General features: G+C 41.6%; 1 protein-coding gene across 3 annotated transcripts in view; it reads right to left on the reverse strand.

Annotated features, from left to right (window-relative positions):
- Window positions 1-2619, reverse strand: part of LOC111243395 (neural cell adhesion molecule 2-like) — a 71449-nt gene extending 68830 nt beyond the window's left edge. The window contains exons 1-2 of one of the 3 annotated variants that reach the window (XM_022788889.2): window positions 2389-2619; window positions 1406-1857 (exon numbers count right to left, since the gene is read on the reverse strand). In XM_022788889.2, the coding sequence (XP_022644624.1) occupies window positions 1406-1601 (196 nt within the window). In that variant the 5' untranslated portion in view covers window positions 1602-1857; window positions 2389-2619. Of the gene's footprint in view, window positions 1-1405 lie in introns of all 3 variants that reach the window. The other 2 variants (XM_086976350.1, XM_086976412.1) reach the window with 2 other exon arrangements.
- Between the last annotated feature and the right edge of the window lie 24142 nt (window positions 2620-26761).

A 26761-nucleotide genomic window follows, 5' to 3' on the forward strand; every position in this document is an offset into this window, starting at 1 on the left:
CTCTAATTACTAAACACTCCAACTGCTCACAGCTGCCCTTAGCTACAGAACTTCACGATTAAATAAGTACTGATTCAACAGTAAACAGAAAAATCACAGGCACGATTATTGAAATGCGGCCCGATTATTAAATTAATTTGCTCGCAAATTATAGCCAGCGAGCTACACCCGCTGGGTTTCTTCTATCGATTGTTTATTTGTTAAGGAAAAGCCAATATTTACTTATTTTCAATGGTAGAGATGTATAATATACTAAAACGTAGAAGCTCTATTCAGCGGAATTCATGAACTAATAGTAAACTTAATTAATTGTATTGAAACAGAACATATATCACACCGCGTGACGTGGTCATCAGGGCCTGGCACTATATAAGATCTACCCACACATAGACTATAAATGAATAATTGAGAATATGTAATTTTACATTGTAGAACTAGAGTTCGATCAGAGGAGTTATAGCGCTGGCACTGAAACCTTTACAATAGCTAAACACGTTCGGCAACGTAGCTACACCGACTCCTTTAACGTAATTGCCTTTTAGCCCTCATTCATAGATTGTACAGCCTAATTCGGGGAAAAGCAAGTTCTCGATCAATCAAGATATCCGGCAGAGAACCGCGAATAGGCATGGTATCTTTCCATTAAGTATTTCTGCTGCAGTATTTCGCCCTGTTTCGCCTTGTGTAGTGCTGAAGTGAATGTCTTTGACAATCTCTTACCGACCAAAATCTTTTCCGGGCTACGCAGAATTAAGGCCAAAAAAAGTGTTAAGGTAATTGTTGTATTCGTCCCAAAGGCGTTACTAGCACGTGCCTGAGAACTTTGCTTAGTCACTTGGATTTTCCGGTCATTGTAGACTATATTCTAAGGCAGCTTGGAGCTTGGGCATCTTCAATATTCGCATTACACAAAACTTGTGTTCACCTTTGAACATATTTTTGAACCAGAGCGAGATCGTCCTTATTCGATCTGCTGAAGTTCCGCTACTCTGTTGTGAGAAAAAGGCTCCCCACTCGATATATACGCTAGAGTGAATTAATGAATTGAAAAAAGGGCTTATCGGGGACAAAGTCGATCAGGTCTGAAGACTAACATTTTGCACAGGAAAAAAGGTTAACGTCGAATGCAAACGGCGCGGCCAACAATTTCCCGCTCCTTCACATACAACATTATCTGGATCACACGTATTGCCCTTGGTTGGTCATTTTCGATGTAAATCTATCTGATTAGGTACTGGCGATGAGCGTACAAGCCACAGCATAATCGTAATTAGATCATATTGACCGTAGTCAAAGTGACTTTGGCCCCCTGCAATTTTGTTAAGTTCTTCTGGTCTTTGTTAGATATCCTTCTGCACTAGCTCTGGATGGCGTTTGGATGGAAAAGGCAACATGTCATACGTACCCTTTGTGTCAAGAAGCGTAGTAGCTCGTGCTCTGGACATCGCAAGGGTGACTGCAAGAGCCAATAGCCGGGTTACGAATTGAACACAACTCGCCATTGATTGTGACATCATTGTCGGCGTTGTGCCTCTTCGGACGCGGTGGGGTGGAGCTAATCCAGTTACAATTAAAGACACAACGGACGCCAGGAAGTCCATGATGGCCGTAGATGCATGCCAGTTAACCTCACTAACCGCAAAGATGATAACAGAACAAAACAACAAGACGCTAGGGCGGCATTGAAGACAGCTGTAGTCGAGGGCGAGCGTAGATGTATTTACACTGCACTGATTACCTATGTTCAGTTGTAACAGCAATGATAACTGAAGAGTTGTAGGAACTGTCGTAAATATCCGATAGTTGCGTTCACTAAACGGCTGGACTTTTACCCTGCAGCGGTAAGTTCACGGAACGCTATAACGAATGGATAACGTCGACACTGAATTAGACTACCACTTTATCGCATTGAGGTTCGTTTCAGACTCCCATTCACAAGCACAGGTCGGCCGCACTACAACAAACGATTTATTATAGTTCAGGTATGTTCTACACCTTAAAGGCTCAAAGAATAAGATCAGCAGGACCGGTCACAGCTAGCACGTTAGCAAATTTCACATGAGATTGTACTGCATATAATTCTGAACAACCTTGATAAGCCTTATGTTTGACACGCAGGCCTCATGTCTGACGAAGCACCTTTTTCACATTTACGCAGACGTTTTGTGGAAGGGCCATCAGCGGTGCATTGATTGTGTGTACATATATGCTTGTTGCGTATACGTGTTGCCCCCGGTCTGATTAAGTAAGCCTAGTGCGAGCTATAAATCCTTACTAGTGAGTGAATAGCAAAAAAATAATTTATGTATTTCTATAGTTATTCTACAGCAAATAGGTGAGAAACTTTTTAAAAAACACGTTTTAAGCGAAAAGTCATAACAAAATTACCAGAAATTTTTGTGGTAGCTATCACAATCATAAGGCTATTTAACGCCTGGGTTGAGCGATGTTCGATTTTACCAACTTTTTTTACGATTATTCTAGTGGATCACACACGTTATACAAATATTATCTGCACGTAGATTGTCTTCATAGTGCAGTTGTAGAACGCGGATTAACACAGAGCGCATTCGGGTATAATCCGAAGGTAATATCTGGGGTCCAACATTGGCGCCTTCTGTGCTGACATCTCCAGCAAATGCGCGGCCTGCTTTTTAACCCTCCCTCAACTATGGGAAAGGGTTGATCCCTCTCCAACGTACTCTTCTCTCGTTACAATTAAAGCGTATGGCAGTCTAGCATTCATGGAAGCGTAAAGCGGTCATACTATGAACGCCGCGTGTGTGGGCCGATTTCTGTTTATAGTAAAATATGAGACTTTTGTTTGGTGTCATTTCAGTAACAAATTGCTTCTACTCTTTAAATAGAAAAAAAACTAGAAGTAGTAATAGAAAGATGACGAAATGTCACCGCTGACCACACACGTTCTCAATTTCAACCGCTGGTCCATTGCTATAATGAATAGCAAAAGCATATTGTCAAAAAATTGTTTCAACAAATGTACCTGAAAAGATGTACATCTAAATTTCGCTAACTCAAATCTTTACCTAGAAAGTGAAATAAAGTAGATTTAAACAAAGTGTTTCAGAATCCTTATTAGGTGATAGAATTGAGTAAACGAAGCGTTCTCCCAGTCGCCTCAAAGGAAATGTCATTTGAAATAGAATATCTTACTATTTTAAAGGTTACTTCTAAAGGCGGCATACGGTATGTTTAACACCAATATAGATCTATTTAGGTGTGCTATTAAGAGTATGTAGCCTTTCATCCCACTCAGAGCACCAAGCTTTCGGTTAAATATCACAATGCTTGTTAGCGCACCCTGTTGATAAACTTGTCGTTTTGCCACTGACAAATGATCCAATTTTTCCAAGATCAGTTGAGTCGCGCAGTTTGCTCATTGTCGTTATTGCAGTTGACGTTCTATATATATATATATATATATATATATATATATATATATATAGTACATACTTTTATACTTTGTCGATCATGCATCGATGTGTTCTTTAGGGTATATATGTAATTTCACTGAACGAGGTAGAATAATAAAGACAACTCATTGATTGGACAGTGTCCCCTAACAACTGAATAACGGTTGGCCAGCCTCGCTATCTCAGTAATCTGTTTGTTAATTGAGATCTACAGCACTGTCTTCTAGTCAAGCATATCACAGCGGCAATCGAAGATCACTGGTTTTATGCGAAGGATAAACAGGAGAGGATTTACGTCACATCTTTAGAGCAGCCCTAACGGACGCTCCATGACAAAATTAACATATGCCCTAAAATGCCCCTTTGCTAGAGAATCACATATACAAGTAAAGGTGTTTCCGTCGATCTAAAATGTATGCAATTTCCAAATTGCGACCAGACTGGGAAGTACTGTGAAGTTTTCCTTAAAAAAAGATTAAGTTGTGCTGCATTCCATTTGTACGTGATCAACGTTTAGTTTTCTGTTTAGACATAGTGCCTATTCCTGCGTGCTGTTTACCAGTCTAATACACGTAGACGTGTGCTTCTTGAAGCCGTATCGACCATAATTTGGTGGAATTTTTTGAGCAAAAAACATACAAAGACAGTCAGTCAATAGCAATATTATTCGAGATAACACATTGGGCCAGAGATTTGTAATTGCCTATATCCGACTTCCTTTTCTTTAGACTCCGGTGTCTAGCTAGCCTGGATGGCCCCTGTCCAACAGTATCTGAAACTTGGGCGAAAATCCATTTTGAACACTTGTCGAATACCCACTAGCAGATTAGCTTCTATGGCATGATAGTTACGATTTCGAATATTGCAGCCTCACACTCCTTTAGCACACGGTAGTGTGACAAACGCTTACAGTATTACTACCTTTTGATTAGTCTGGAACTAAAGACAACTACGCCTAAGGAATTAACGGAACTCAAAGCAAAAAAGTCAGAGATAAACTTTTACTTCTTGGACCATTGCGCGGGCGTACACTACATAAATATCGTTTAGTATCAGTTCCGGTTGCAAACTGGGTTTTGCGGCTGACAGCATCTGACAAACAGGAGGGAAGAGAGCAAACATTTCCGAAAAGATACTTTGAGCGATTTAAAGGGAAATGGATAATGTGATAACAAGATTCGATAAGAAACCAGAGATTTAGCTAGACTTTCCATCGATATCACAACAAGGGTTCGAAATAGGTGCTGCTAATAATGGCGTAGGCTCCGACAACCAACTGACGACAAGTGGCATTCAAGGAAGAATGACCAGGTCATGTGGTACGATCCCTGTGAATTACTGCAGAACCAACAATATTTACGCCGGACGTGGTTTACCACAACGGGATTTATCCCGATGAATCCAGTCTCTCCTTTCCTTTCCTTTTTTTTTTTTTTAATTTATCAAAAACTGACTACCAATCATCTGGCTGCGCTTATTGACTCGACTGAAGCAGAGACACCTTATATATTTATTCGCAATTTCTTTTCATGCCGAGTCTCGACGAAACGCTTTTCTAACATATATAAGGTCAATGTATCGATCGACTTCAAATAACTCGGCGGAAGTGATAAGGCCTCGCCCTGCAGGCAAAAATATGTGCATATTCCACAGGGCCAACCCCACCACACTATGCCTAATGCTTCAAAACTTGACAGGTTTGCGTCTAGTGGTTAGTTGAGCTTAGCCATATAACTGGATTTTGCGTTAGTATGTGACTGTAGCTACTGGCGTGCCTGTAGTGCTACGTGAAATCAGCTCTAAACAATTGGGACCTTGGTAGATATTTTGTGTCAAAAAATTTTTTCTTCGAAGAAAATCAACGTGCTGCTAATGGTCCAGCTAGGTCTAGCACCGTAACAGCTTCCGGAACTGAAATAAAAAGCAAAGCAGGCACTAAATTATACTATATATTATGAGACACCCCGTTTTTAGGAAGTTTTTTATATTAAAAAAAGCCTATAACACAGATAGGCAAAAACTTCTTTTCATATAGCACTAATGATAAGTATATTGCTTACAGAATAGCGTACATCCATGTAGAACACATTGCAATATGAGTCGTTCGCCGTATAACCATATTGATTCTCTCAACGTGTCTTGGTGCAGGCGCCACTTAGATAGTGCAACGCTTTACCGTATTTAAGGTTAGGCCATTCAAAACGATAGATGTATACAGAGTTACAAATTCTTAGAACATCGTGGAAGTTTGCGTAAACTTTGCGTGTGCCTACTGATGTTATTTTACCGCTTTCCAAAACAGTTGACATTAGCTTCGTAGTAAAATTGACGAATATCACGACAACCCTATTGAATAAAGTTCGCTTAAGCACATGCACCTATCCTCATAAATAAATTTGGATCATAGGTTTATCTATAGAAAGTAGTCTCTTCGGTTTGTTTTGCCGGCATATGTGGAATTTCACTTGGGTATAAATAAGTCCCATCATAAATTCAATATATGAGGACTCCACTTTGACACATAATTTATTTAATTTGCGTTAAAGATTACCTTAAGTCGCGACAGACAAAAACAGTCTGGATTGTACTTATACAAGTCGCCCTCTTCTTATGCTCTTCGCATTTTAAACCTTAACCTTATTTTTATCCTTAACCTTAATTTCGTTAGAATAAAAACAAGCTGGACACCTTTAGTAGTTCCCACCTGACGTCACGGACTTCAGTCACTAATAATACACGTACCCGCAAGCATAAAAAGTGAAGTGAGAGGAATCGTCTTCGTTTTTCTCTGTCACTATGTCCGTCAAGAGCCGAAGCTGGCAACGCACACATGCAGGCCGCACATTTTCCGTTTCGTTCTGTATCACCTTTTTCCTACCTGTGGCTTTCTTTTTTATGTCCTTTTTGCTTTGCGTTCTCCTTCTGTTTGCTGTCGCCCTTTTTTGGCGTTTTCTTTCAACCTATCAAGCCAAGCCTATACTTCCTTATCCATTTCCAACATTTTTCCTGTTTATCCATTCTAATTCTATTTCACATGTTTTCGTTTTCTGTTTTTTATTTTTTGCGGTGGCCTAGTTTCATTGGAGCTTTCTCGAAGCTAAATAACACACACTGCCCAAAGACAGATATCATATCCACACCTAGTCTATAGCTAGTTCCTCTCTAGCCCATCTGCTGGAACAAGAGATCGTCTTACGCTAGTCAGAAAAAAAAGGCAAAAAATACTTTTCTCGTCCTTGGTTGGGGCTGGCTAGTAAGGAGAACAGAAGGATAGTATTCTCTTTGAAGTCCCTCTTCCTTTTTATCACGGGGCCCCTCTTATAACTCACAGCTTTTGCCCATCATCCTCGATGTCAGCAAAGCGGACCCGATTCTTGAATCTTTTTGTTTGGCTTTACTTCCCACCCGTTCCTGTAGGGTGCTCTCGGCCGCTTTTGCGCGTCATCATTCTTGCTTTTGGTGTCATAGTGAACACCAACACCGTTTCGCCCGCATTTTGTCGGTTGTTTCCCGTTCGCTCTAGTGAACACGATAGGTATCTTGAAATTATTATGGAGCTTCCTTTTATAAAAGTAGCCTCAACCAGTAACCGAGAAGATATCGGTGCTGCTCGCTCGGGATACTCAATTCAAAAGATGCGGATCCTCTCCGCCAAGAACAACTCTGGCGGATAATATGGCGTCATTTACAGGCAAATAGTAATAGGAAGTAAAGATCCAAATACACTCTTCCATTGGTGGCACTCGCGTTGAAAAGTTTATCACGATGTTTTACAAAGTAGTCGACCAACATTCATTTGAAAATACACGGAAGACAGATTTTCTTGAGTTATGGCAGCCGTAGTGAGCTTCTAAACTTTTGGTTGCAAAAGACTACATAGAAAATAGCTGCATCTGAAAATGCCTATCTTCTATTAGTTTTAATTAAGCTGAAAATCCCACTCACTACTGCCTGTTCAATTCCGTTTATTGTTATATATTACCTATCAGTAGTGTAGACCTCTTGTTAGTTGGTTTAGCTAATAGTCATGTACGAAACATAGGGATCTCAGTCATATATTTAAAAGAAGGTCCAATTAGCTGTAATTTTCTAGCAAAAGGTTCTCGATCTTGCAACTAAGTTGGCCTGGAAACGACCAACTCCAAGCTAATCATTTATTAATTAAACCACAGTACTGATTTACATGGCGGGTTCATCTAACGCTGAAAGAATAGTCTGAACCGCAACTTGCCTATTGATAGGTCTTACCTATGATGTCATTGATATCGTGCTTATCATAGTCTTGGGTAGTGTCCTAGAAACAGGACGCTTAGTTACCGTTAAGTTCAACATCTATTTTGGATGACAATGACGACAGTGCTCTATCTATGAGTTACTGCCCCACAAAGAGTATGCACTCTGTTCAGTCATTCATACGTTTTTTTCGGAAGGAAATGCGAGTCGAGCAATAGAGTTCGTGTATAAGTATTATTGTCGTGAAGTTTGGTTAAAGGAACACATGCTTGATGACACGTGTGAGAAATGTGCGACAAGTCGATATGGCGATATAACTTTGATACTGTAGGTATATATAGGTGACTTCGTTGCGTATTCCACAGATACACGTATGGGCTATGTCATTACACTTCATACTTCCCCCGCCTTTGTTTTGCCCTATTCATACGTTTGTACCTGTGAAACTTGAACTCCAGACAAATTTCCGTAAATGGGCATTATTTTTATATATAAAATACAATCTTACCTAAAGAAAGCTCAGCTATATATGTGTGTGTGTATGTGTGTTGAGACACAAACAAATGATATATGCATGAAATTGTTTATTAAACATTTTAGGTAACAGTGAATATTGAACGAAAGAGAAGATTCAGCACCCGTTACAATTGGCTCGTATTAATATCAGCTTTTCTCACGAAAACTGTTCTTATGAGAGCAAACTTTATGACATCTTATGGGTATGAATTCTGATTGTAACAAAATAAAATGTAACCAGAGAGCTGGGGCTCAGCCTGTTAGAACCACAATAGCGCAAACTTTTCATGCCGAAATAACCCCTTTCGTACACTCAGCAGATACGCGATGGGAATTAAGGTACGTTGGTCACCGTAGTGTCCACTGCATCGAAAAGAAAGCACGTCACTGTCGAAGTCGACCACTGAAAGCAACTTATTAATTCCTAATCTTCGGAGACCTTTTAGAGCTGCTTGCAATAATACAGCCGCAGCAACAATTGCTCAATATACTTGGTTCTGTCATCGTTCTGCTAAGAAGCAGGTTCGTCAAGCGACAGTTATCCGCGCTGAATTCAAGTGATTTACAGACCGCAACGTACTGTGTGAAAAGTTATACAGCCAGCGATGACGAACTCTGCAAGCGACGCTAGCGCGACGGACAGAACTCGACTTCGCATAAAGGACATGCACATGGTAAGGGGCAGGGAGAGCTCCTGTCAACACCCAGGCTTCGTCAGACAACAAGACAAGTGAAAGGAACGAAACGGGGCTAGCGACCCCTCAAAGGAACCTGACGATCGAGCAGCTTCCCTTACCTCTTGCCCCAAACCTCGTTTCACGTTGCTGGTCGCTGGCGGTGTTTGATGCGGCGTTCCCTTGTAACGATTCATTGGAGCCTTCTTTTTCTGGTAGTGTGCAGCCTATAAATTTTTCGAATATTTCCGAGTAGAAGAATCTTCCGGCGGTGCCTGCAGAAGCGGTGGGTACCGATGCAGACGGCCTTACTGTACCGTGTAGCAAAAGAGAGGTAACGGTTAATGGCTATGAAATACACTGCGTGAGTGAAGAGCCCCTCCCAATTTGAACGCTGTCGGTGTCCTGAGATAAATAAATCGTTAGTAGGCGAATAGACATATTACACCTGCGATTTGTAAGCTCAGGCGTGTATCCTTTTCAGCTTGCTTCATATTTCTATGGTTTGAATATAAGAACACAACCGTCTAATGTTTTGTGTATCATTTTTTCTCGCTCCTTCTTCTTATGACCTGGAACCGTACTTCGGGCGTTCAGTTGTGTAATATCTATCAACAACATTCGCCGTTCGACCAGGATCATTCAAAAGCACAGGAGTGAATAAATAACCAGGATAGCTTGGGCCTACTAATAAGCTCAGAATTTTCATATCTACTTACGAAATTTAGCACTCGTCATTATTCTAGAATAGATAAATGTATCTACGATATCATAAGTGAAGTTCAGCGTGACTAAAAGAAACAGAATATTTGGAGATAATTGAGGCAATATTGACCAGTGAAACAAACGATGAAATACGTCTAATACAAATTCTGTAATATCACGGTACAATCTATACTTAGTGCAACACCGATTACATAGCCTATTTGGATTATATAAGAATCAAGTTTTAGCAGGCGGTGCAAAACGTGAGCTGTTGCTAAAAGATTAATGTTCGTACTTAAATCATAATATCCGTCTAACGGCATTCACTTCAAAAGCGACCTGATGATTTCATAGAGATTAAAAACGACAGGGCCCTTACCTCTCATATTGAAAATCAAATGAGTCACTGAGCAATATTAAGAGTAAGGTGTGTTTTACAAATTTTGTTTTGCAAAATTTCTCCTTACTTGAAGGCAAATCAAAAGTGTTTTCGGCTAGCCGGAACGTACGTTGTGCCTCTACTCTTGTACATCTTCCGTAGCCTTGTCGATAATTAAAGATCTAGTCCTGTCTTTGTTCATTATGCCTTATATCGATATAATGATACTCAGACCACTGACATTGGAGTGCTACACGCTCTTCCTCCTCCTGGGAATAACGGCAGCATTCTTAGTAAAAGCTGGATCTTGATCCGCTTGTTGGAATCGCAAACGGCCTCTATAATCAGTTCTCGTCAAGCTGGAGTGATGAAATAGAAATGTCGACCCATAGTCTGCTTACAGCCCTTGCCCATGCTACTGAGTGAGTTCGATAAGGCTCTGGCTTCATTCTTTGAAACAATAGGCTAACGCTAGGTACTGTACTAGATTGCAAGAACGAACTGGTCTGAGTTCTTCATACGTTCATACGGGGCGTTTGGGGCCACAATAATACACCTTCTTTTTGGTTATGACGCACTCCTTTAGTGATGCGCAAGCAGCTCTAGGCAAATTTCCGATTAGGTGAGGATTAAGGACAACGCCGAGTGCGAGAGTGTATTCGAGTAGGTACTTGCAACTGGGAAACGCAGCAGCAGTCTTACCGTCACCTTTACCTGTAAACAGATACAGTTACTAGCTGTTGCTCCTCATCATAGATCACATAGGTAGACCCTACCAGATTTCTCCACTGCTGTAGCTTCTGTTTTGGATGGTCCTGAAGAACACCTTGATTACTCATTGGAAACGTCTCTGCTCTCCCACACACTCTGTGTGCTGCTATACCATAGACTGTGGGAACTCGAACTGTAGGTTCTACTCCTAGGAATAGAACGTTTGAACATACTTTTCTTGTTGTAAAGGCGCTGGTGACTTTTCAAATTGTCGCTATTGGATTCCACGGCAGCAGCGAAGTTTTTATAAGTGATACAGTTGCTTTTTCGCCTCCTATGGAACACGCGACGCACATAAACGATAAATGAGAAAGATAGGGAAAGATGAAAAAAGAAAACATGTATTTAAGATGTCTACGGAGTCAGAATGTCTAGAAATATACATGACGGATGAACCTCGAAGTTTTCTTAGGATCTGACCAGTATCTACTGCTTCAGTGAGCTAATCAGGCATTTTGTCCTTCTAGTTAACACGCATAAACACGCTTTCTAAGTTCAGCCGTTTTACTAGACTTCCCTTGTTCCTCTTGTGCGTCTGCAATGTTACATACGTTTTAGTTTTCGACTAACGATGCACGTTCTAGTTTGTTGTTTTGCGTCACTGCGCTAGACCATACCTTCTCATGCCTTTTATATAATACGAATAGTTATTTCGTGCAAATATTCGTTGTGATATATACAGCTCAGCTCGCAAATGATGCAATACGGCCCACGCGGTTCGTGTGAAGTAAACAATGTTTTTTGAGCTTTAAATCTGGATGTTTGCCAAAAGGATTTGCTTCAGATGGATGTCTATTCCTATATAATCTGAAATCTATCGTAGGGAAAACCTACATGGTTGAATTTGACAGGCACTTTATGGTACATAATGATTAGTTTGCATGTTTTTCTTATAAACGTTTTTACACTAATGGGCTCGCTACACGAACTGGCAAATACTAGCTCTAAATAGCCATCGCACGTTTCCAATTCTCATCGGACGAGTGTACAATGGTTATACAACACAACATATAAAACGGCTTACGGCATCGATAGGCCATTCAGTGTGGGAATCCACCAACTTTTAGCCTCCCAGCATAAAAACAAGTACTTGTTATTATGAGCTATTATAAGATTAATTATGGAAGTTGCTGTAGCTTCACTTTACAATGTACAAGTCCATACGGCTACGATCTTTTCCAAATCGTTTCTAACAATTTTACTGGCTTTTAAACCGGTGGCCTCAAAGTGAGTTATTGGGGCTAATGCGCATCGAAGCTCATCAACAGATGGTTTTCCTTTTAGTACGAGGACAAGGGAAGTAGTCCCATACGAGACTGAGATCCGCCTAATGGACTGACCCTTTCTGAGATAATCGAAGCCGTTTAAAGCACTCATTTAATTAGAAAATCATAACCTTATGTATATATATGCATATATAAACTTTGTTTATATTGTGGGAGACTCTTTTTCTCCAGCACGTTATTGTCAGCTCTCTCCACATGATATTTTTGTAATTATGGTTAGTGGTGAAGGAGTCGATTATCGGTGGCAAGCAGTGATGGTGAAACTAAATTGATATTTCCGAGTAGAAGGTATTCTTAATAAGGAATAACCCCAATTATATAAAATGCTGTTGGATAGCATCTTACTTGTACGTGGACTGATCCAGGGGAGATAGTTCGAAAGCAAGAAGAGACAGAAGGATAGATAAAGCATGCATGCTAATGCAACCCACGAGGCACCACGTCGCCATGTTTGTGCTAGTTGTCAGTTATGATTTATAGCTGCTGGGATGCTTGGGTGCGACGAGAAACTACTGCAAGAGAAGGGCGGCGTAAGCCTCTAGTGAGACGGTTAGAGAGGAAGAGAGAGGGTCAGGATGCCGGCCGGTCGGACGGGGCTCGAGCGATGCAAGGGCAGCCTTGATGGTCGGCCCAAGGGCTTTCGTTGGATGTTGTTGTACGTGATCGAGTGACAGCGCGCGGATTCCTCCTACGACATCAAAATCATCCTCTATTTGTCCCTTGTGACAGAAAAGCCTTCCCCAATTTATGTGTGACTAAGTGAAAGTTGGACCTCCCCTCCTATTGGAGTCAAAAAAACCAGCAAGAACCATTGCCGCAATTCCCGTTTTTCTAGTTGCTTATGACACCAACGCTTAAATTCAGTCAGCTTTCACTGCTGTGGCTGCTGCTACTGCTGCTTATGCTAAATAGTTGCACTGCAAAGAGGGTTTGATTTTCCTTCCATGTTAACCCCTAGCACTTCGTAAAAGCATGGGTGTTTTCAGGTTTCCCTATTTTATGGTTGGGCGTCGTTTTCGCTTTCACTCACGTTCTCTTTTTCACGATCTCTTCAGTTGAGCAAAATACGGCTGCCCTATTCTACCTTCATTCGCTAGCTAGTGGGCAATTCTTGAAAGAGGGAGAAGAGGTCGTTGAGAAGTAGGAAAAGCCACCGACCGGCCACAAAAGCCAACGCACTCGTTGTACGCGACCGGCTGCTCTTGTCATAAATAAAAAATAACCTTGCGCGTGGTCCACCTAGTCAACCAGCTTCGAACCCTGGAACGTTGTTCCCGCACGCACTATTTTCCCGTTTGTTCTGACGCCGCTGTCCAACTCACCCAGCCCGAGCAGTGCTTTCGAACGACATGCGCAACCTCAGCTGGCGCTGCCTGTTCTATACCTCTGCCATTACCCCCGCACCCCTGCTGCTAGCCACCCGTCCGCTTGCCCCGTTTAATGCAATGGCTCATACGGCGTCGCTCTGTTTGCTCGCTGTTGTGTCCAAGGAACTTCCGACCCATCGCGTTCCCTGAAGCCCAGCCGTTTGATCGCTTGAACGACGGAACGCTGAAAGTTGGCGTCGATGGCAGCGGCGGCATCGACGGTGCTTGAAATGCTTTTGCTATGGCAGCCAACGGGCCTTAGCTAGTCCACGACGCCTGGCCTGACAACGACAAACTAAAAAAAAAATCGCACAGCTGCGCCCGCCACTGTGGACTCCACTTGCGGAGTCATTCACTCTCGTTCTTTTGCTTATTCTGACACGCACCCTTAATCGCTTACATACCACCCATCAAGAGGACCAGTAGCTGAGTGGGATAGAAAAGGAATAAAAAAAAAACTTAAGAAGAAAACTTTAAGAAAAGAAGAAGCCGATAGAAAGCTGCCTTCACCAGTCTGTGGCGTGATGATGGAGAGCAAAGGAAGACTTTCCAGGAACGATGGCTATTTAAAAACAAGTGAAAAGTGGGAAAGCGAGCCCAGACAATGGTAAGGAGTAGCTCCATAAGCACTAAAAGAAGGGGCGACCACTTTTGTGACTTTGAGACGACGGCTGTGTTAACGACGGCGGAATGTGAGACGCTTAACAAAACAGATAAAACAGACAGAAAGCGAAACAGCATGGAGATAAATAGTTGCTTCTGAGAAAACAGAGTTGCGGTAAGGAGTGCGGGAACAATCACTACTACCCAGTAACCACCTAATTGTAAGCTCCTGTGATGTTGGAGGTCACGGTTGACTCATGGCATGCTCGCGCCTGGAAGAACTTAATGACGCCTAACAAGATCAGGGCACAAGCACCTCAGCAACCTTGCATTCGATATTATCACTGCTACGAAACTAGGCTACAACGACCCCAAAAGGGAGAACTTGCGGCTTGTTGCCCGCGACCGTAGTCTCGTATGCGCCAGTCGCATTTCTCATCCGTACGCAACGCTGTTTTACCTTATAATACGTCTGTGATAGCTTTGGCGATTTTTAATTTTCACAGTTTCCGGTTGTAGGAGAAGTGGACGATCAGTTAATCTGATGCAGTTTTGGCTTCCTTCACCTGCTCGCCGGAGGAGCCTGATAGACCACTGTAGTGGCGTCACACGGCGCATTTATATATGTATAGGCGCATCCTGGCAGAATAGTTAGCCCTAGATAACTGGCAGTACTATAGAAATCTCACGCCTGAGAATCAAATGCATCTTGTACCTTACTCACAACTGCACTTGCTTATTCAGCTTTGTCTGACTGGTTGTTTTTCTTTAATGCATGTACAATATATCTTAATCGACAAAGAGCAGTTCAATTCTTATAGATGCAGACCAATAGTAGAATTACGCAGTTTGAACAAAAGTGATGATTGACCAGAGACTGACGCAGCATCTCAAATGATCTTTTTTGTGATCATCAAGCTTTTAATGCTGAATAAAGGCTTTATTATTATTATGAGACTTAATTAAAATGGCATAGCCTGGCATCACAACTGGCCATTTTGCTTTATAAATCGAGTGGGTTACTTTTGATGTTCTTTGTATGTAGGTATTTGTATGCAAAAATTCGAAGCATCCGGATTACCGGAAAAAGCAATCCGGTATGAATCCGGATTATATCTAGCGTGCTATTTAATTATACGTCGTCCAAGAGCTTAAAAATCTAGTAAATATTCTTTTGTCCAATGGAATGGCTATTTATAGATATGCATGGATCCAGCATATCCCTTTCGAGATTATAAAAAAAACCTGTCCGAAATGTAAATGGAACGCATCCTTAAAATTTAGCTGAAGATAGGCACTGCATTTGTAAGAAGAATTACATCATATGATTATATTTGATATGCTTTGTTTCACGCTAATTGCGTGCTTAAGTACAACATATGTACATACATTAAAGTCAAAAGTATGGATCCGCAGGTGTATCAAATGTGACCTGAGTGCGCAGCGACTATGGCAGATAGGCCTATACGTTAGGCACATGTGCATTGACAGCACAATACAGCCAATATTCAGCCTATAATCCCAAGACTCATCAAAGTGAAAAATGGTACGGCAGCGTTCATTAGTAAGGGCACAAATCAGGAGCCACACCGTATCATAGAGGAAGTGAACATTCTTTTCTGGTCATTTATGGCACTATAAGCATCCACTGCATCTATGACAGTAACAAGCTATTAAGAGACAAACTAGTACCGCTGTCCCAATTGGTAGTATTCTTGTCCAACTTGTAGTAGAGTAGTGTTCCTAATTGCTACCGCTATCCACGTTATCGTGTAGGTCAAGAAAGGGTCCCTAAAATGTATTGATAGGTGCCAACGAATTCCTCGTGAATGATTCTTCATATCCAATAATGCCACTAAACTTGGTTTTATGCGAACAGGACCCATTTTTTTGAAGAATAAGCAACAGTATGAGGCCATAATGATGTATTCAATTAAATGTATTTTTATTCATGTGTCCACCTAAATTAAGTCGAAGGAATTTAAGGTTCCAAACTTAAATCATAGTAAACTGCAACAAAGAAACGGAGCAACACTTTATTGTTGCGTCAGCTCAAAGCAAGGCGATGGAGCGCGCTGTCCCTTTGTCCCTAGCGAAAGGAAACCCTGAAAAAGAGAGACAGAGAAGGAAAAACACAAAGATAGAAAAAATATTGCAGCTTACGAAGGGCAAGTAAGCGACAGGCGGCCAGGTACGAGGTCTCGTCTCAAAGCTCTGTAGGGATTCATTGTTATTTTCAACGATTACCCTTTTTACTTACTGAATCTTGTTGGCCGGAACTTGTATCGCTGCTCGTTTAAGTGCTAATTTGCACCGTCTTATTCCGCCTGCCTTTTTTAGACTGCGTCGCAACCTCTATTTCTCGATTTCACCCAGATCCAGTTCCCATTTCCGTCTAGATCATCATAGACTCCGCGTCTTCTCTTTGCAGACCCAACCCTTTATTGAGCCGCCCTCATTTATTCCTCCGCTCTCCTGCTTTTGGATTTAGTATGCTTCCACAATTGCATTCGCGTGATACGTCTCCATTCACGCCTTAAACCATCTATGACGATTAATTTCTTTCCAAAGGAGACAACTTGAAAGAAGAATTTTGGGGAAATGGGTCGACTGTACTATTGAGACAATATGATCTCGCGCATATGGGCGGTGTACCGGCAGCAGAAAGCGCAACGAGATTTTTAAAAGCCGCGAGATTTTTCGTACATTGCCTATTAATGCCTCTCTAGTATATATTCGTATTTCTCAGCGGACCTCATGCATTTTTTTTGACTCGCTAGGAAGCAAATAGACGTCTTAAAAGGCAGCATATAGCAAGACAGCTCGTCTGCTATCGTTGCTGCTGTTATCATAGCTCAACACGGCGTGACATCTTGGTCTAACGAGAATTTTTAGTACGAACTTAAACCCTGCTGCCATAGGGAAAAGCGTATGCTTGTTAGAACAGAATGCTTCTCTTTTTGCTTCCGTGTTAGCTTTCAAGCTGATGCTACTATATGTTGCATGCTTCAAGATGCTGGATTGATTCTGTGATAGCATAGAAAAAGTGATACTTTTTCTCGCTACTAGTAATTACCTAGCCAGGACAATCTAGGTTAATCAATTAAATAACAGATCAGTAGAATTAAATATATACATTGTGACGAAGGGTGAGCAGGTTTTAGAAACTTAAACCGTTTTGACATGTTTGTCCTGGACTGTAGGGGGAAAAAATACGGCGCTGCGGTAAATTGGGATATTATTAGTATTTGAAGCTCATTAAGATCAATCAATGTAGGCTATATACTACTTCGTCAAGTGTAAGTAGTTCGGTGCTTGGGTTTATCCAGATTCTGTTGAATAATATAAGCATTCCTTAAACATGGCATGAAGCTTTTAATGATTCCGTGAATTTTTAAGACTTCGCGGTTCACCGTCATTATTTTGACGTACTCGTCTGCTTGACTCGATTCATTCTACTTTACTGAATTTCATAATCTTATTTACGCATTATCGTCCCACATCAGGGGGTAGCGACACCAAGTTCCAATGAATGATATTTTTTTCAGTGCATCGACCCAAGGAATACAATTGGGCACAAACAAGCGATTGCTGTGCCCATTAGAAAAAAATATGTCTACAAAAGACTATAGTACGCGACCTTTTTTACGACCAACTACCTAGCTAGACTTCTCCAATAAGCAGTATATATCTTCATTTAGTAGAAGACCACCAATTAGCACAATACACAAATGTGTCACTTACATGGCCAGTAACGTTATTTGCCTAAGGTGCTAATTCGTAACAAGGCGCGTATTGAAGGTTTGCTGTCTGAAAATGTACAATGTCCTATGCCGTCCATTCGAGGAAAACCACTCGGCTTTTTTGAGATTTTATTTAGGAACTCGCTGTAAAACAGGCCTAGTTGCGATGACGTCACTTAAAGCCTCATCTGTATTGATCCTACTCACCTGGTTTACCTGAAAGAACACCAAAGGTACAAGGAAAACATTAGAGATCTGTTATAAAAGATGGGTAACAAAAACAAGGAAGCGATTTACATATGAGAAGAATGTCTAGTTGCACGCTAATTCAATCGGGAACTTCTTTTAAAAACAGTGATTGCCTATTTAATTTTCCTTTACTGACCTTATTGATCTAAGATCATTTTATTCCAGCTTATAGGTATTACCACTGTGCAAAGAGATGAGCTGCAAAGGTATAACCCAATAAGTATTTGTTGGATAATGATTTTTTTGTAAGTTGTTTGTAAAGTTCTTAACTGTGGCGATAGCTCGCAGAAATGCGAGGTATTTAAAGAAGAGCTGATATGCAATTATGCGTACAACGAGACAGGAAAGAGCATAGATCACTGGTAAGCGCGCAGTCTAAAAGCCAAAAGTTTTATAATTTTTTTTCGAACATTCTGTTTATAATTCTATACCACTTAAGATACCGCATAAGTTTACAACTAGCAGTTATTCGGGATGACACAATCGTATATATATATATATATATAATTAAACAACACTCTCTTAGCAGAACGCATACATTAGGCAAACTCTTGAGTATCCACCTTTAATGCGATTTCAGTGAAATATATATTTACCCAAATTATACATAACAACATAAAAGTGTTTATCTTCATTTTATTTACTTCATTGTAGGAAATTTTCTTACTGTTGTATGTGCGAAGCAATAACAATCTCTGAGAGCTGTGCATACCGCTCATTGTCTGTTTTCCTTACTCAAACTGTAAGTTGTCATGAACAAATTATCCGGCTTGAAGCTACAATTACACGCATATGGCTGGCAGTTTAACGTAGTTTAGGGCCACATTGCCAATGGCCCAGATATGTCACCGCCGACAGACGTACAGCACGTCCCTCAGATACGAACCTTTAGGCCTGCTCACTTCCATTTAGGTCTGTTCTGGTAAATCTGAGTCTTTGCTGGATTTAACTGCTCGCCTCTGGCTACTTCACCACCTCCTTTGCTCCCGTCGTTGCGATAAGGACAAAACCTCTGACCGCTGGACCCCGTAAAGGGTTCGAAGAAAACGATTTACTAATTCGTAAATGCGAATAAGCATATCTATATTTAAAAGCGTTGCTTTTACTTAGAGAGCGTGTCATATAGAGAAGCATGCTTTTTAGCTCACTAAGAGAGATAGATTAGCTTAGTACGATAAATTAATGATCTTATAAGTATATCGTGTTTCTTCAGTAATACTGATTTGTATTGATTACTTAAGAAAACTCTTGGTGTGCGATAGAATTTGAATGGCTTTGCAAGTTTCACAGAAATTACCTGTAGATATTTCTTGATTACTCCGATTAAGGTACACAAAAAACAAAATTACTACAATGAGTTTAAGACTACTATTTTAGCTTTTGCACGCTTTCCTTTGATTTTTTTTGTTATAGATTATATAGGGCCATACAATTAATAGAGTACTACGGTCATTTTTCATCACATAATTTGTATACATAAAGAAATTTATTGGTATAGCCTCTGTCAAGGTTGTAAAATATAGTACTCTACAAAGGGTTAAAGGAAGCGCAAGTAGTATTGGTCTGACAGCTAGAAAACCTTCTTTCTACTCGACCTGAGTTACTCAGGTCATGGCAACAACGTGCGGTTTACGTTATATGAAAGAAACAGGTATTCCGACGAGACATGTAATCGCTGATGGATCCACACGGGGGCGGGTTGACGTCAGCTAGGGTGCTAGTACACCGTACCAAGAGGAGCGCGCTTTGACTAGTATAGAATGATATCCTACTTTGCAGCTCAAAGGTTAAACGAACGCAGCGCCTCCATAGCGTCCCGTTAACGGCTCTTAGTGGATCACATAGGGATGATTGGCATGCAGAAGAGCGAACGAGCACGGCGTGACTCTTGGAATCATATGAATGGGGGCAAACTTCTTCGGAAGGACACAGACCCACCAAACCATTCATTCGGCCATTGAGTAGAGGAACAGAACAGGGTGGCGGAAATCCCTGTCCAGCAAGCAGTATCGTATCGAGCTTAGCCAAAACAAATGCCACATTCGATTCATTCTTTCTTTCATAGACGACGCGAGTGAAGCTAAACATGGCTCTGCGGCAGCAACGAACAGAGAATACTGTAAGCTCTGTGGGAGCCTATGCGGCGCCACCAAGTAAGCGGTACAGCTAAAAAACGTTGCTGACGACGGCTGAAAGTGAGAGGAACGTAAGAGAAAAATCGCACTGCATAAATTTACACTTTGCCTCCCCCATGCTTTCTATCCGCGTCTAGCTTTAGAAGCGAGATCCGCCCCGGCGGGGTTTTCTTTTGCTCACTTGTCTTCGTCCTCATTCCCATCCTTCCCTGCCCTTCTGGGTCGTTGACTGTCGAGTCAATGACGCTTTCCGACTTCTCTATTGCCACAAACGCCACCGTCGCTTCAGTCTTCTTATGCTCCACCCTAGTTCTTTGAGTAAACCTAGGGAGTGGTCGGTACAACAAGACGGCTACGCCAAGACGAACAGCAGGAGTAGCAGGCGCAAAGACGATTAAAGAAAGAGAAAAGGGCCTTTTTCCAGCGGTTCACGATTTGTCCACGCACCGTATAGGGCGCAAACGCTTATACGATGTGACGGCGTTGTGGGGTTGTGGTAGTGGTGGTGAAGAAAAAGAAAGTTAGGAAGGAGCTCGTAAAGGAGAAAGAGTGGGCTCGTTTGCAAATCCGGGTCCTACTGGCCCCTAATCTTTGCTGGTCTGGCTTTTACGTTGGACAAACGCCCACATTCGAATCGTTTATTGCTTGCGTCGCATTGTCACTCGCCTCCGGTCAAACAGGGCAAGAGCTTCTTTGTGGCGCAAACAAGTTTCCCTGAAATAGAATGCCTCTTTTCAGCCTTTCCCAAAGATGTGCGACCAGAAAGACAGCTAGCGAGGCAGGGCAAGTCGGGCCGGTCTTGGCCAGGCTGGAAACACCGGCCAACACAGCTGTAAGTAACCTTACCGTTTATCCATTGGCCGATCTTGGCTAGACCCTAGATTAAATACGAGTGTACGCCACAGTGATAGCGGCTTTCGGCCAACGAGCCCGCCAGTGCGTAGCGGCTATACAACAACTGTAACTGCAGTGATTCACTGAGATAACCACGTTAAACTGCCACTTAATGCGAGCCCACGACGATAGGCACTGAATTGTCCATGGAGCCTCTAAACTACAGTCATCAGTTAACCAATAACTAGCAGACCAGCAACGTGTGCCGAATTTTGCTATTTTCCTTTGCGTTTCGTTTTCGACAATTACATTAATAACTCGCAGATATAAATTATTTACTATTGCTTCCGTTTGCTGGCTACAGCGGGACGGCACTAACTGCGCCATCAAATCCAAACGGGGTGGAAAGTAGAACGAAGAAAGAAGAGGCTAACGAATAAGAGAGCTAAAAGCAAGCGAAAAAGAGTTTTCTTAAATGAGACAAATCAGCCCACATAAAGGATGTACTTCCTTAATCCCCCAAACGCACTGTATACTCTCCCAATGTTAGTAGTTCGTGCCCAATCTATCCCTTCACTTTCAACTCATTGATGATTGTGACTTATGCATATAGCGCCCAGCCAGTTGCCTAACCGGGAGAAGTAACCATTTATTAAGGCGGTTCCATGTACATGTCATTGTACTGTCGTTTTCATACACGACAGATTTCTGATTTATACGTAGAGACTAAGAGCTCTACCAGGACAGCACCTCAGTCAACAGACAATTCGGGCCTGCTTTTTTTCTAAGTTTGTGCGCCTGCTTTTGCGACGTTACAGTGTTAATTACTTTAATTGCTCAGAAGACGTGCGATAGTTGCCATCTTGGCATAAGGCAGTAGGTGTGCGTACAAGTTCACCCAAGCTATACAGCTCAATATTTTGTATCCGTCCACATTTATTGAAAACTATAAAATCCGCACCCTACCAGAATTGTTTTTCAAGCCTTATAAATACACACTTCCGTGGTTATAAGGAACTAAAACAATACTCTTGTGTGTGTGTGATCCTTGACAGAGACCTACAATTCAACGAAACCAGCTTAGTGGAGCCTACATGCGGACCGTGTCCAACGCAAACAGGTCGAAAAACTCCATACTTAAATTTACGAGGAAAAATAGCACGCACTTGGTTTTAGTCAACTCGAGTCGACGAAAGATCGGTCTTATGTTCTGGTTCATGCGATTCAACCTAAAATCAGCCGTTTGGCGACCAATAGGTCATTTTGAAAGAATCCGTCTGATTAAATGCGTGACGGCGGTGCCGGACGTAAAACTCGGACCATTTCATTTTAGGTTCTTTTAATAAACTATACAAGGTCGTCATACTAAACATTTAAAACGAGGAAAATTTCAGTTGATCTACACCCCTCAGTGGAAAAACATATTGTGATACATAGATTATCTTACATTATTTACACTATTATTTTACAACACACTCGTTTGCGAGAGAGCATAAGGTAAAAAAAAAGATCTATATACCTTAGATTCAGATGATTGTCCTTTGTAGAAACGCATAAACTCAATTGTTGTTGACTGACCTAAGTGTTTGTGCGGTAGGGCGTATATTGGCATTCTGTTTAATTCTAATTATGGAAAAGGTACTCGCCGCAATGAAAGGACAAATGCTTTAACAATATGTATATATTGGTTCCATCGTAACGATTACAGCAACGTTTTTACTCACGTTCGTATAAGACAGTCTTCCATAATCACGGATAGCTACGTGCTACCGGGAATAAAGTCCAGTTAGTTGGCCACCGATGCATGCCATTTCATTTGATTCATTCAGAGTTTGCGAGTCAAGCGATATGTAAGGCCAATTCACTCGAGTGAGACAGGCGCTGTAGAGAGTAAATGTATATGTACAAGGCCTCAAAAAACTAGTAGTTGAGTTAGCATGCTGACTAGTTTATTATATTTAAATATAGCGTTTTCCTTTTTTTTTTTGTTAAGAAGCATTACCGATTTCTCAGCAATCGTCAAGAATTGCTTCTGTATGTCTAGTGAAACGAGCAAAGATCATATTGGATTATTTTGTAATAAAAAAAAAAATAAACCTTTTATAGAGTCTTCTGGCTTGACTCCAGTGCCCATTTTTAGTTTAACGCTAATAGTCAACAAGTTCATATCAGTGCTAAAGGCACAAAGCCATAAATCGGTTGAGGAAACACAACCTACATTGAATCGTTTCTTTTCCTTTAGGAACAGTTAACCGCAGGCCGATTCGCTCATTGCGTCGCCAGATTGACCGTTATATTGTCGGCTGACTATTTTGAGTATATGTGCAAAGCAAACGCATCAAGACCTTTTCCTTCTCTACTAAGCCGTTGTTTCAAACAGCTGCCAATTTTGTGTGCGGTACGTCCACTACATCGGTTAGTAACTTGGTCGGCAATTGTCATCGAGAACGTACAAAAATAGGTTGTATTTTAGCACTACCAATCGCCCTTCTGCGAGCAACACGCATTGGGGCTTTACCTTAAGCCCTCGCTCTCCTTTCACGCCCTTGTCATGCCGTTTTTCGATCAGAAAAGGGGCCCTTCAAGTCACCATCAAAAATCAGATTCTACTTTGTGGTTCCGGTTCTGGAATAGCCGGACGCTCACTTCAGAACAATGGGCCATCGAAAAAACGTAAGAGCAAGTATCTCGCTTTTTCAATTTGCGCGCCTTCGCTGTGCTAGTGTTCTGCCCAGCCCACCATCATTCAGCGCCACTATTTTAAAGAGGATCTTGTACTACATATATCCATACAGCCAAAGTCTGTTCGGGTTGTGATAATAATGATGACACGATAATACGAAGAAAGAAGGAGCCAGCACATTGTTCAGAACATTTCTGCCCCTTTCTTCTTCTTCTTCTCAAAATCAAACACTTTACGCTTACAAGTCCTCTCCAGTTGTCCCGGCATTGCAGAATTCGTTACACACCCTTACAGCACTAGCATTAGGAGTATTCGAAGAGTTTTGTCATTGCTTAGGAAAAACCGTGCGTCATCAAACGCTCAGATTTGGAGGCTCGCCTTCATCGTTTAAACCGAACGCGCGCGGTCGGCTCCTTTTGGCTCCTATTCGCAAGCAGCGGCGGTAGCAGCAGTCTTGATCGCGTCGGCAAGTACAGTCCTGTTAATTAGTTAGACAGTTAGAAGGGAATGTGCCGTCCCCTAACGGGCTATTATTTACGCTTTTGGTGTAGTTTCTATCCTAAGAAACTATCTTCGCACAAATGAAAAACGCGATACAATTAACTCCGTGAGCCTCTATGCTAACGTACGTTCAGTTTGCATTTCATTCCGCCTTAGATCTCCAAACATCGGGCTGAAATCTCACTGGCTTTTGCACGCATCCAACAGTTTAGAGATCCCTATACGGCAGGACAGGCGCCCTAGGATTGTTTGGCATGGGAATACGGCGGTACAGAGTCGCACCCAGACAAATCGACACTCCAAGAAATAGAAACTCCTTTTACTATAGGACTACGAATCGTTGGACCCACGCAGTTAATTAGGACTCGAGAAGGTGCAAAACCACCAGCGGATAAGAATCTTTAACGCCTGATACTTTGTGCTTTGGCGCTGTTGTTTGGGTGTATTAAGTTAAACGGCTGACCACGTTAAATGATACCTTGTACATACCATTATTAGATAAATTATCCATAAAGAAACTGTTACTTTTTTTTACAGTTATGGTTATTCGGGTGTATATACATATATACATACGATAGCGCATCGTTCCTTAGGCTTCGGACATGCACATACTAATAAACTGATGCGCGCAACTTCCATTGTATTCTACAAGGCTAGAGACACGCTGTATAGATAAGCAACTAGCAGTGACAGCGTTTAACTTACTCCATTTTCAATACTTATGCTTGCTTGCTTACTTAAAATGCAGGCCGAATAACTGATAATAGAGTAGTACATTAAGATGATTCCGTATTTGTTATAGCAGTGTATTCTTAAAATGTTCGAGCTTTAACTTCTGGCAATAATAATAAAAACATGAACATTCTCTGTTATTAGACGTAAAAATCTCTGATAGTCAATAATTGCGATTCAAATTATTAAACGATATACATTAAACACTATGAATATCGTAGCAATATAAAGCTATCCCAAGGTCGTCAAATGAAGGTTAAATGAGGCACAGCGTACTTCTTCGTTCTTCGAAGATTTCTGCCGATAAGCGTTGCTGACTTGGCAAGTAAATAGCCTCCTTTACCATTGCTGCAGGAACAAAACCGTCGTCTAAACAAATTCGCTGTCAACTTTTCCGTCACGCGCGCTTGCTTTGTGTTTCTGTGAAACGCTCGGACAAACGGCGCGCAGACAGCCAGTCCTGGCTAGATCAGCAGAATTAAACAAAGTCTTTGTGTACGAATGACTTCACGACCTGCTAACGTTCACTTGGTATCCTGGACAGACAACCTGTACCGCGTGGATTTTTGTGCTTTATGCAGCAGTCATAACAACTAAAGAGTTAGAGTGCGAAGAGGAGCAACAGGACCGCAGACAGACAGCAACAACATTAAGAGGGATAACGATAGGATTTGACTGTTTGCGTATTTGCCTTCTTTTCTGCTTCCAGCAGATACAACGACACAACATAGCATGGCCCATAGTACTTAATCCGGGTGTACCATATTCCACAACCCTCTTTCTCCTCAATAAAAAGACTTCAATTGTCACCTTCGTTTTTTGTTCCCCGCAACTACTCATTCTAGTCGAACAAATCCCTTAGAGGACGGTGCAGTTCTGTGATTGAACAAGGGACGATTACGCGGAAGAGAACGGACTATAGATGATGTTGATGCCGGCGGTGTCAGCATTGGGGCCTTAGCGGAAACAATCGAATGAACGGTAATTCTTTGTTCGCATCTCGGCTGCAGCCTTGCAATCTCGCACCTACCGCTGTAGGAACGCTGCATTCCAGCAACGAAATGTTGCACGACACGCAACGGCAGATGGAAGCATGGTCTGAAAGACAGGGCTAAGAGTGAGATAAGAAGGCCAAAGCTCTGCTGAAAGGACACATGGTATGGCCAAAAACTGCTACGTATATACTGTCATCATGGTACAACGCTGTGCCACGAGCAGAAACTTAGAGAGTTCCTTGTGTTACTCATCTCATCATCAAGGTATTTACACGGACCATATAGGATGGCCCTTAAGCAACCAATACCTACTAATATTGTAGGATGTTTCCACTATCAAATAATGGTGGCCGTAATCCGCATCTTCAAAAGCGAAATGAGACAATAATCTTTGGGTCTCATGACTGTCTATTTGACATACATACCCAAATGTTGAAATCTAGTCTTGGAGAAGGCGTTGAATAATGGGATACAGACTGTTATCTCAGCTTGATGACTTCTCTGTGTCTCGAGTCATAGGTTCAGTATCGCCGTTAGATACTCCATCAGGCGGCTGGATCCCAGCACGAAACGAGGTGTATCTACATACGTGTTCAAATCTAGACCACAATGTGTCTTTAAGCTTGATAATCCAAAATCTGTATTTTGCGCTAATATTGCATTGCATTTCCCTTGGTTCCTATTTCTTTCACTTAAATGTACTTCCAGTAATAGTTAATGTTTTCCAAAATTATATAACTTGCGGTTAAAAGTGTTATATTATTGATCCAATAAAACCCATTGTGTCATGCGTCTGGGCTTCCTGCATCTGTTAGTTCTTAAGCGAAGCTTGTGAAAATCGCGAACATTTACGCAACAATAGTTACGGACCTCGTTTTTGTGTTGTTTCTTTACAGCAAGCGACTGTGTACTTTACTAAAC

This window comes from Varroa destructor, unplaced genomic scaffold (assembly GCF_002443255.2).
Source record: "Varroa destructor unplaced genomic scaffold, Vdes_3.0 BEIS01000001.1, whole genome shotgun sequence".
Classification (NCBI taxonomy): domain Eukaryota; kingdom Metazoa; phylum Arthropoda; class Arachnida; order Mesostigmata; family Varroidae; genus Varroa; species Varroa destructor.